Source organism: Bison bison, unplaced genomic scaffold (assembly GCF_000754665.1).
Source record: "Bison bison bison isolate TAMUID 2011002044 unplaced genomic scaffold, Bison_UMD1.0 scf7180017864473, whole genome shotgun sequence".
Lineage (NCBI taxonomy): Eukaryota > Metazoa > Chordata > Mammalia > Artiodactyla > Bovidae > Bison > Bison bison.
The window spans coordinates 19277824-19289779 of record NW_011495034.1 but is presented as its reverse complement, the minus strand read 5'-3'; the positions used below and the strand labels follow the sequence as shown (position 1 = coordinate 19289779).

General features: G+C 47.2%; 1 protein-coding gene across 2 annotated transcripts in view; it reads left to right on the top strand.

The window, feature by feature from the left end:
- The window catches only part of LOC105004331 (liver carboxylesterase-like), a 27061-nt gene extending 15675 nt beyond the window's left edge, over positions 1–11386 (top strand). For both annotated transcript variants that reach the window (XM_010861924.1, XM_010861925.1), the window contains exons 7-14: positions 1247–1351; positions 3902–3940; positions 5952–6092; positions 7667–7747; positions 8449–8596; positions 9297–9428; positions 10680–10752; positions 11024–11386. In XM_010861924.1, coding sequence (XP_010860226.1) covers positions 1247–1351; positions 3902–3940; positions 5952–6092; positions 7667–7747; positions 8449–8596; positions 9297–9428; positions 10680–10752; positions 11024–11207 — 903 coding nt within the window. In that variant the 3' untranslated portion in view covers positions 11208–11386. The remainder of the gene's footprint in view (positions 1–1246; positions 1352–3901; positions 3941–5951; positions 6093–7666; positions 7748–8448; positions 8597–9296; positions 9429–10679; positions 10753–11023) is intronic.
- The last annotated feature ends 570 nt before the right edge of the window (positions 11387–11956 follow it).

Genomic DNA, 11956 nt, shown 5'->3' with positions numbered 1-11956 from the left:
GTAAGCTGCAGTTCATGGGGTAGCAAAGAGTCAGACACGACTGAGAGACTGAACTGAACTGAACTGAGTCCAGGTTTTAGGGGGAGGTTATCTTGAAAAGTTTTCTTGAAAAATAAAATGATCACGAGTTGAGTTGAGAAGGATTAGTAGTAAGTTATTTGATAAGAATATCCAGGAAGAGGGAACAGTCTGTGCAAATGTCCTGGGCAGGAGCAGGTATCTTAAGAGAGAGAGTGAGGAAGGCTGATGTGGCCAGGGCAGAAAGTGCAGATAGGACCTGGAGAGAGCTGAGGATGGGGCCATTGGCAGGGCCATGCTATGTAAGACCCGGTGAGGGCTTTGTCTTTATTTGGAGACTGTTACAAAGACAAAGAAAGGATGAGCAGCACAGAGTCCCTGCTGAGGAGTATGCCTTAGTGTCAGTGACGTGGAACATTTGGTCCGGCTGTGAGAGCTGGTTTGGTGGAGGGGTGGGGGCAGCAGCCAGACTTAAAGGGGTGAGTGGTAAGTAGGAGAGGAGGAGATAAGAGTCCAAGAACATTTAGAATTTGGGGGAACTTTTTTCAGAATTGTTTGGCTATGGACAACAGAAGCCCATTAATCAGGCTAAAGTTAAGAAGGGGGAGTTTATTCTGAGAAAATGGACGTGGTAGAGATGGACCTGGGTTTTATCCACAGGACCAGGAATGGCAGAACAAAGACTCTCAGGTCCCTTACTGCGCGCTCCCGCTCTTCCTCTCTCCTCCACTTCTTCCTGCGCCTTTTTATTTTCCCACCAAATACATACTGAGCGCTGATGTATGTCAGACACTAGACCAGGCTCTGGGCAGCCCGTGCACACTCTCCAGGGCCCCGTCATCATGGCGCCTGACTTCTCTTCTTCTGCATTTTCCCCTCTGGCTGCAATTTGCAACTGACTGGCCTGAGGCCACATGGCTATTAATCGGATGAGCCAAGATTTGAAATTAGAAAGTGGGATTCTGGATTCCAGGCTCTTAAGCACCCCTTCCGTGCTGCCTCTCTCTAGATGTTCAGCTTTGAGATCATTCTGCCCACTTTAACAGAGATTAGGCAGCAGAGGCTGAGGAATGTAAGTGGCATCGCTGGGACCCAAGACCTACTGGTCTGGAGTATTTTCTGCTATCACAGGCTGCCTATAGAAATTGAGGTTGGGACAGAACACTCAGTATTGATGGAAGGAAGAGAGATGGCTCTTGAACTCTCCTGTCACCTGTGATCTCTACAGCAAATGGCTGTCATTGCTGGCTGTAAAACCACCACCTCAGCTGTCCTTGTTCACTGCCTGCGCCAGAAGACAGAGGACGAGCTCCTGGAGATAACACTGAAAATGGTAGGTGCATCTACTCTTTTGGAAACACAAGCCCCCTACCCTAGAAACATGGCCCCACGCTTCATTATTTCACCTTCAGTCCTCTTGCCCTGGAAAAACTACCTGGGACAGTTTCTCAGCTCCCAGGAGGAGTGTCAGCCTCTAGATCTGAATGGGAACTTTCTTTCCTTCCTTCCTTATTACAGACTATCTCAGATGTTAGCAAAGACAAAAAAATAATGTAATAAACAACTGTGTAATGACTCCTCATATCTATCAACACTTACTTTTTCCAATATTGTTTTCTAATGTTTTTTAAAAGTTTATTTACTTATGGCCGTGCCGGGCCTCCTTGGCTCTGTGCGGGCTTTCTCTAGTCTTGGTGAGTGGGGGCTACTTTCCAGCTGGTGGTGCCCAGGCTTCTCATTGCCGTGCCTTGTCTTGTTGTAGAGCACGTGCTCGAGGTATGGGGGCTTCAGTTTCTGATATGTTTTTAGGAAATTAAGCATTACATATTCTCAGAGATAATTACCACCCTGAATTTGGGGGATGGGACTATTTCGAACAAAGATTTTCAGAAATATTGTCACAATTTGTTTTGGTTAATTTAGAAACCACCTCAATTATAACCCAGTGGTGGTCCAGTTTTTTAGATTTTCTGTGTGTCTGCCTCAATTGTGACTCTAATATAACTGTATCTACCCACTCATCCATCCAACCTTCCATCCATTCATTCATCATTTTATCTGTCCATCCACCAATGAATCCAATTTATCAGTGTCTTTTCATCAACCTTAAATACTATCAATTCATCTATAGCATTCATTCATCTGTTACCAATCATCCATATGTATGTATTTCATCACCCATCTCTCTAAAATCAATGATGAATCCATCACCTAGTCGGCTGGCTATCATTCATCTATTCACTTATCCCCCCAATTCACCCATACTCCTTGGATTGACTAATTTCATCCATCCATGCATCTCTGCTAAGTGTATGCAGGGAGATAACAGAGCAGGTGATGCAGACATAATTGGATATAGTCCCTATTCACAAGGAACTATTCAAAGAGAAATACACACATTGACTTGAGTGGATTAGGTGTGGTGGGAGTACAGAGAGGGGAAGCATTCATTATAACAAGCAGGGCTACTTCACAGAGAAGGTGACATTTCAGGACTGATGGATGGCTATGGTGGTGGGTCATCACAGGAAGTTAACAGCATGACAGATACCCAGAGAACAGCACATTTAGAACCAATGGGAACCGTTGGAGTCGCCTGAGCACCTGGACTCTCTGTCTGGACCCTGGAATCCTGAGGCTACTCCTGGACTCCCCGGGGCTAGACTCCAGCACTGGATTCTGCTCTATTTCCATGGGTAAAGTCCAATGTAGCCTTGGATCCCTGTTTCTCAGGCTCAAATAAGGTGACCACTGTGCTCAAAGATAAAAACACAACTGTTTTCTGGTTGTGTACATTTCTTTCAGAGGTAAATTTCTTTCATCAATTCATGTGGCACAAGAGATTCAGCTTATAAGGGGAGAGTGGCTGACTTTGGGGAAACCCAGAGAACCTAAGAGTCCATGTTATTCTTCTGAGATCTTCTGAGATCATGTGGAAGTGTTTCCAGGATTATCCTCTCTCTCCAGTACACACACACACACACACACACCTGCACACCTGGATTGTGGGCCTACAGCACATAATGGAGGGATCCTTAATAGGATTTCCTGCATACTGGTCAGGCCTGTTAGCTCCAGTGTCACAACAAAGCTAGCACAGTCTTGGTAAGCTCACAACAAAGAGAAGTGTGGGGTGGGCTGAATTTCATTGAGCTTGTAGGAGTCAGGATTTTCTAAAGTAAGATAAGAAAATTCATCTCAAAGTGTCTTGAAAAGAGAAAGGAATATGTTGTGACAGAATCTTCAGGTAACTCACTGCCAAATCCAAGAGTGGATGGCTTCAGGCATGGCTGGATCCAGATGCACATATGCTCTTATTAAGAATCTATCGCTATCCCTCAGCTTTTAACTTTCTGTGTTGGTTTCACTCTCAGACTGATTTGTCCCCTGGGGAGGTTAAAGACAGCAACAGTACTCTACTCTTACATACTATCTGCTTAGAAACCCTATTTCCCAACAATTGCAGCAAAAATTTGGATAAACTCTATTGAACTGACATGGGCACATGTCCACTGCTGAAGTAGTCCCTGTATTCAGGGATTTGGTGCACCGGAGGTCACATACAGATGTCTGCAATGATGGAGTGAGAGTGGGGAAGAGGGGGTTCCCCAAAGGAAAATCGGGGTGTTGTTGCCTGGAAGAACAGAAGGGGAAATGGGTGGAAGGAAGGGCAGGCACCAAAAGTCCTCTGCAGAGCTCCCCTCCCCCATCCCACACCTGCTCCCTGTGTTGGTGCCCAGGGGAGGGTGTCCTGCCTGCTTCCCTTCAACCCAGCCAGGGTGGCACCAGGAGGGAGAAGTTGGTATCTTTGAGCACAGCTCACATAGGTCAGCTTTCCTCCCAGGAAGCCTCCTCACCACAACCACTGTCTTTGTCTTCACAGAAATTTTTCGCTCTTGATTTACACAAAGACCCCACAGAGGTAAGGACCTTTGGTTTCTTGAATACACATTTTAAGTCTTGACACCTTTGCTCCGTTGCTAAGTCAAGTCCCATCCTTTGCGACCCATGGACTGTAGCCCATCAGGCTCCACCATTCATGGGATTTCCCAGGTAACAATACTGGAATGGGTTGCCATTTCCTTCTCCACTTGACACCTTTAAGCTCCAGTTAGTGAAAAGGAAAGAATGAAATAATTCTTCTCTGTAGAATCATGGTATCTCCTTGTGTTTATATTGCTGAGGCCCAGAGAGGGGCTGTGACCTGCCTGGGTCACACAGCCAGGAAGACCAGACATAGGACTGGAACCAGTTTCCCGGACTCCTAGTCCAATGCCCCCAGTTTTGAACTCTGTGTCCCTGTCCCCAGCCAGCCCCTGGTCTTGTTTACGTTCCTAAAAATGCCCTGTTGGGAGAAGGTGAACGAGAAACCTCCATGTGGGGAGTGGAGATGACTGGGTAAGGGGCTCTTCAGGAGCCTTCACGAGGAGCCCAGATCATCTCCTGGGGGCTGCAGGGTTGACTGGCTGTGCAAGTCACTCTATTTGCAGGCATGTGGGGAAAGGAGCCATGAGTCTCAGTCCTCAGGACACCACCCCCCTCCCAGTCATGCAGGAAACTCCAACAGCAATCTCCCCAGGCCGAGAAAACATTGAGGCCTTGTTGGTTGGTGTTTTATTATCAATAAATATTACACATAACTAATTGTCTGTAAGAAATGTATATTACATAAGGTGTCTTTAAACAAGAACATACGCAACACAAGGTTGAGAAAATGTGACCAGAGGCTCAGGAACCTGGCCCCATATTTCCCCTGTTGAAGTGATAGAGCAGTCCCTAAATCAGAGTCGTGGTAACTTTACAGAACTTAAGTGCTACGAATAATGAGAATGTTACTGAACCAATCAGGGGTCTTGCTCCTTACTGGTTATGAGATCAAATACATATTCACAAATCATAAAAAAGAAAGGTGACTTTAATCAGAATGCAGGAATCTGGGGAGATGGCGAAGTCAGCATCCCCCCAAAACCACCTCCCAAGTTTCCGTTTGGCCATGAATCTTTTTGCTGTTGTTGCAGCATGCAGGCTTCTCTCTAGTTGTGGTACGTGGGCTCAGTAATTGTAGTGCGTGGGCTTAGCTATCTGTAGGCATGTGACATCTTAGTTCCCCAACCAAGGATCAAACCTGAGACCCCTGCATTGCAAGGTTGATTCCTAACCATTGGACCACCAGGCAAATCCCTGGTCATGAAACTTTAAAGAGCAACAGAGAAGTAATCTCAGTTCGCCACTGAGATAGGAGGTCAGAGTGGTAGCCATTCCCCTCTGTCCGCAGGCTCATATGCAGGTTGTTGATTCCTCGTGATCTTCTAGATATCATCTTGTTCACACAGTTTATTTTGGAGATTACTAAAGGGGAAGCTAGGGAGAAGACCTGGTCATCTGTTAACTACTTATTCTTCATTTCTACTTCTTTGATCTATGGGAAGAACCAAAAAGTTAAGCAAGGTATTGTGTGATTAAAAAATCTGATAAGTGTGCTTGGGCTGGAGATGAATAGAGCATGGCGGTTTAAAGCAACTGGTTTAAAAGTTGGTTATCATATAGCTTTGCTAAAGTGACCAAAGTAAAGGGACTTTCTGCTGAGGGTGGTTCTGTAAAGAGATGCTTGCAAGGACTGTAGATGGAGGAATGCACATAGATATGTTACTATGTACACTTCAAATTAAATACACATTATATGATATATAATTTGAGTGGAACCAATTTGAGTGGAGATCTGTCCCCATCACATGACCACTGCTGTCCCCTGGTCAGAGTTCAGCCCTCTCGGATCTGCAGACTTAGCCCCCTCTGTTAGGACCCAGGTGTGTGGCCACCACCCACGGGCACCCAGGTGTGTGATACTGGCCTCGAGTTCCAGCAGGTGGAGAGGAGGATGAGGGTATGACTTGGAAGAGGAAGCACAGACACTCCCTCGCTCTCTTCCCTAGAGCCATCCTTTCCTGCCCACCGTGGTTGACGGAATGCTGCTGCCAAAGATGCCCGAAGAGATGCTGGCTGAAAAGAATTTCAACAGTGTTCCCTACATGGTGGGAATCAACAAGCAAGAGTTTGGCTGGATTATTCCACTGGTGAGAAAGCGCAGGCCTTGTAGACTTGTCTCCCATCCCATCACCTTCCCATCTCTGGTCACAGACCTCTCTCTAGGAGAGAGGCTGTGTCCCCAGGGCAGCTGTCCCCTTCATACAAGTTGACATTTCCATGGAAACCATCTCTGATGGTCCACACTGTCATCTGGGAGATGTAGCCCTGGGGACCCACATCCCCAAACACTCTCTAATTGTCCTCCCATCCATGGATCCTGAAATATCGGTTCCAGGAGGACTGGTGGAGATCATCACTGGGCAGATGAAAAACCTGGAAAGGACCAGGGGCTCAGGAGTTAAGGAGAGTGGGGCTTGGAACCTGCAGCCTCTCGCCTCAGGCTTGCTGCTTTCATGCTTTCTCCGTAAATTACCCCCGCCTCACCCATGCTCTCACTCATCTCACTGGAAAGAGTCAGAGGAGCCTGCTTCCTCCTGAGTTAAAATTGACTTCTAAAAGTTAGGAAGGGCTTTCCCTTCTGACAGAGATAAACAAAGCCAGACACTAGGTGAAGTGGTAACAGATTTGATTCAGTTACACCCCTGCTAGAGGGAAATGATCCATCGTGAACTGAACCCAATCCCTGAAATGAAAGCCTGGAGCCTCTTTAAGGCATGGGTGAGGCAGGGTGGATTGTCTGTGTGACTGGGCTCCCTGGATTTGTTAGCTGGCATTTATGTGGAGAAGAAACAACTCCTGCCTTTATGACAGGAGGCAATGGTGTAAGTAGAAGCAAGACCCCACTGAACTTAGGCCTTTATCATCTCACAGGGACTGGAGGAGAGAGCAAGAATTATCCCTGAATGTTTGTTTTTCATAGAGATGGCTCTCAGATCCTTGAGGAAACAGTTTTGGGTGGAAGACTTACATCTAAAGGGGCAAAGAAAAGATTTAGAAGGGGTTCGTGGACCTACCTGCCTATCACCAGGTTTGGGCTGGAACAAACAGTAAAATCTCCTGGCAGCCCAGAGCTCTTTAAGGGGGCCTGCGGTCATCCTGGGGACATGGCCTTAAGCTTCCTGCAGCTGTCCTGGATTTTGGTCAAGTCTTAGGGCAGAGTTTTGATGGAGTCGTTATGTGCAGAGTTCTGTGGTTCTTCAGCACGATTTCAGAGATTTTACCAAAGGACCCAAGTCATAATGGCAGGATTTGGAGCTTTCTCAGTTATCTGACACAGCAGGGTATTTGTGGAGGTCTGTGTCATCTGCCCCAGGGCCTTCCACTTCAACATTAGGCTGGCTGAAAACTTCCCTTTCTGTCTTGATGATTATTGTGGGGACTCTAGCCTAATTATTTGTACACACACACATACACACACACACACACACACACACACACACAAAGACTGGGGCACCTTCCCTTAACAATTACTTTATCCTCCTTGCACTCCTTAATCTCTAGATATAAAAGTCTGTTTGATTCATTGGTTTTGCCCAACTCATCAAAGACCCATGCCCATCAAGACATGGCAAAGTGACCTTAAGTCTGCGTTGGTTTGGTCTCTTGGGTTTTTCCTGCCATTGCTTAATGATTCACAGTTGTTTAACCTTTGTTTTAACAGTTCATGAGCTACCCTCTGCCTGAAGACAAGCTGGACCAGAAGACGGCCACATCACTCCTGTGGCAGTCCTACTCTCTCCTTGTGAGACTCTAGGAATCACAGGAATCGGTTGAGCCCCAGAGAGGGCCAGAAGCGTGTCCCCAGTTGCAGAGAAATTAATGGCAGAATGAAGACTGGGGCTGGGGGATTCTGATCCACTTTTTCTACTTTTCTTATTGTTACTCAAGTTGAGGGGTGGGGGAAAGTTTCAAGTGGGCTTAAAAGGCTCACCATTAACCAAACAAGAGATGCTGTGTCACTCACCAGGGGTGGTGAGGTCAGAAATTGAGAAGTAGCAAAATTAAAACCACCAAGTGAATGAATAATATCTAGGAAGAATTTATTGTACATAAACACCACTTTTCTCTCTGGGAGCTTCCAACTTCAAAGGCTGATAGGTTTGAGGACATGAAGTTACATCATGGCTTCTAAAGTGAAAATGAGGAAGTTGTCCACCTTTCCAGTGGTTGCTTATTACAATAGAGTTTTTCAGGTGTCAAGGGAATGGTGAAAAGTGATTATCTCATACCATTTTAGGGAGATGACTTAAGTTTGTTTTGTGATTGTCAGAGGGCTTTACAGAAAAATAACCTAAATTAGGTTTTGCTTAGGTGCATGAAATAAGCGAGAGTTAGTTTTGCTCCCATGGCTTAAATGGTTTTGTCTGCACAGATAATTCATAAGTCTGGTCTCTACCTTGTATTTAATTTTAACAGTGGTCACTTTCACTTGATCTATTTCAGAGCATTCCTGAGGAACTGACTCCAGTGGCCACTGACAAGTATTTAGGAGGGACAGACGACCCTGTCAAAAAGAAAGACCTGTTCCTGGACTTGATAGCAGACGTGCTATTTGGCGTCCCATCTGTGAATGTGGCCCGTCGCTACAGAGGTGAGTCCTGGACATTAGGCAGGAGAGGGTCACCACTATTCCACCTTCACTGGTTCCTGCCCGGCCCTCAGCACAAACACATGCGTGGAAACTGTTGAGACTTGTACATCCGATACTAACTGCATTTGGCCTGAAATGCTCAAAAATAGGCAGAACTGAAAGCACCTGTTGTGCTGCAGGTATTCTGCACAGGAATGAAAAGCAGCCTGCTATCAATGAAATGTAGTGGTATTTCTGTGGACATAAACTGTGTGTATCTAGATGTTCTGGTGTGAGAATGCATCAGGGCAAAGAGGTTTACATGAATTGACCTGATGCCTCTACAATGATAGTTATTTTTAATCAGTTTCCCCAGAGTTTCAGCATTCGTTTATTCATTCATTCATTTACTCGGTCACTGAATAAATACTGGTTCAAAGGTAGTTCCACCCCCACCACCAATGTACCCTTAAGCAACTCATAGAATTTTCCCAAGCTCTTTATTCTCTACTGTGCTCATAACCAGGCACCTGCTGCAGGAACACACAAGGTTGGCACACAGTTGGTTCTCACAGTGGGCAGCTGTTATTAATGCTCTTGTTGTTCACACAGGACCAGGCGTGCCCCCCGTTTCCTGATTGCTCACGGCCCCCTGGAGCCCTTGATACCATCCAGTTGTGTGTCTGCTGAAATGAACCATGTATGAATCCATGTTTTCCAGATGCGGGAGCCCCCACCTACATGTATGAGTTTCAGTATCACCCAAGCTTCTCATCAGAGCTGAAACCCAAGACGGTGATAGGGGACCATGGGGATGAGCTCTTCTCTGTCTTCGGGGCTCCATTTTTAAAAGGTGATGGCCTTTTGGTGACTATGAACTTGGAGTTAGGAGCTCCTGGTCCGAGATTTGATTTGGTAACCTTGGGCAAGTTCCTCCTTCTCTGCAGTTGTTCCTTTCCTGAAGTCACCGTAACAGGAACAAAGGGCCCAACCATTTGTTGTTGTTGTTCTAGCGTACATGGTGTAGAATGCATATTCTTCTGCCCTCACCCATGGTCACTCTAGAATCCAGACCTGGGCATCAGCAAGACGGGAGTGTGTCACCCTCAGGGCCCTGCTCAGGGCTGCTGCTGCTGCTGCTAAGTCGCTTCTGTCGTGTCCGACTCTGTGCGACCCCAGAGACGGCAGCCCACCAGGCTCCCCCGTCCCTGGGATTCTCCAGGCAAGAACACTGGAGTGGGTTGCCATTTCCTTCTCCAATGCATGAAAGGAAAAGTGAAAGTGAAGTCGCTCAGTCGTGTCTGACTCTTCGAGACCCCATGGACTGCAGCCTACCAGGCTCCTCCGTCGATGGGATTTTCCAGGCGAGAGCACTGGAGTGGGTTGCCATCGCCTTCTCCTCTGCTCAGGGCTAGAAGGTCACTATTCACGCCACCCTCACAAGAGCGTCTCAGAGTACGAGTGAGAGAGTAAGGTTATAATTGCTGTTAACCTTGAACCAGGACTAATGTGTGTGTGTCTATATATCCAACCATCCATCTAAAGCTCGTATCTTTTTTAATTAAATATATTTAACATTATAATATTTTAAAGAATAACTCTCACAAATGTCTTCAATGTCTCCACCATCAACAGTTAACAGACAGCTTGTGTGTGACACACCCCAGGGCTGTGCCTCTGGACACTTTCTGATGGATGACTATTTGGGGATCTTGCAGCTTGGTTATTTTTCAGATTCTGAAAACATATGTGGGTGAAGGAAACTGAGGAAAGACCCAAAGCATCCTGGGAGGTGGGGTTAGTCTAGCAGCAGCCCTGGGGTGTGTCCCTAAAACACCGAAGGGGGAAGGGCAGTTGGGTGGGCACAGAAGACAAGGTAGTCAGCTTATGGATCGACTCCAGCCCTTCACTGAGCCCAGCCTCAGTTGGTAACTGTCAAGCTTAAAGTGCACTTGAATTACCCAAGATCTTCTTAAAATGCAGGTTTAGACTCAGCAGGTCTGGAGTAAGGGCTCCATTTCTGAATCTATTAACAATTTCTTAAGTGCTTCTGTTGCCCATGAACCACACTTTGAGCAGCAATGGCTTTGTCCTCTCCCCACAGATGGTGCCTCAGAAGAGGAGATCAATCTCAGCAAGATGGTGATGAAATTCTGGGCCAACTTTGCTCGGAATGGGTGAGCTGCTGGCAGACATGGAGTGGGGTTGGGAAGGGACAGGGTGTGTCTGTTGGGTGAGGGGAGCTTCCAACGTGCGATGGTCAAACACCTGGCCCTCTGACATGAGAGCTCCCTGTGATGGACTGGCTGCCCAGGACATGGTCAGCCTCTTGTCTCTGGTGGCATATGAGCCTTTGGCAGAAATGAAGCCATGGTGTCCCTGATCATCTCAGAGGGTTGTTGGGACCAAACCTTTGCTTTGGTGAATTTCTATTTGATTCTGTTTCAGGAACCCTAATGGGGAGGGCCTTCCCCATTGGCCAGCGTATGACCACAAAGAAGGGTACCTTCAGATTGGTGTCAACACTCAGGCAGCTGAGAAGCTGAAAGACAAGGAAGTAGCTTTCTGGAATGAGCTTCTGTCCAGGGAGGTGGCAAAGAAGGCACCACACTTAAAACATGTTGAGCTGTGAAAGGGAGGCTTGACTGGGTCCCCAGATGGAGGTTTCTCTAGAATGTTTATGTGCCAAAGAGGCGTCTTATTGTGGAGGCTGAGGAATTATCCGATGGGAGCGGCAGAGGTCAAGGAGGGGGAGTTTCTGTTTCTGTGGCCTCAATTTGGAAATAAACGTTCTTTTGGAGACCAAGTCAATGTCTTTGTCTTGCGCTGGAATAAAGTCATCCTCCTCAGTGAGAGAAGGATGAAGGCAGTGGGCACCATCGGCAGGAAGGTGCTCTGGCCATTCTGGCTTGATCTCTGGACGTGCAGAGTGGAGCGGGCTGGGCCCTGGGAGGTGCTGAGGGGGCTGCTGCATCTGCTCCACGCCTCTGGGCCATCCACAACTCCAATGAGAGGATGTGGGGGACCAGAGTGCTGTGTCCCCCTCCTCCATGCGGAGCTGCCTGTAGAGATGAAGGCGACACAGACTGAGGATGTCCTGGAGTGGGAAAGAGGGGGACGGGGCATGGCGACATGTGGCATGGCTGCCTGGCCCTTACTGGCCCTCCCACAGGTCTATAATGCTTTCTTCAACTTATGTATTGTCCTCTAGGCCCCTCCCTGGGGCCATCTCTTCCAACAACTCATATGAACCCTCTCTGCGGCCTGGACCACATCAGGGCCAAGCAGTGACCACCTTGGAGGGAGTCCCTGAAGTGTCACCTGAAAACTGTCTTTCAGAATGCCTGGGGTGATTTCTGGCTTCTCCTGGGATGTAGAAGT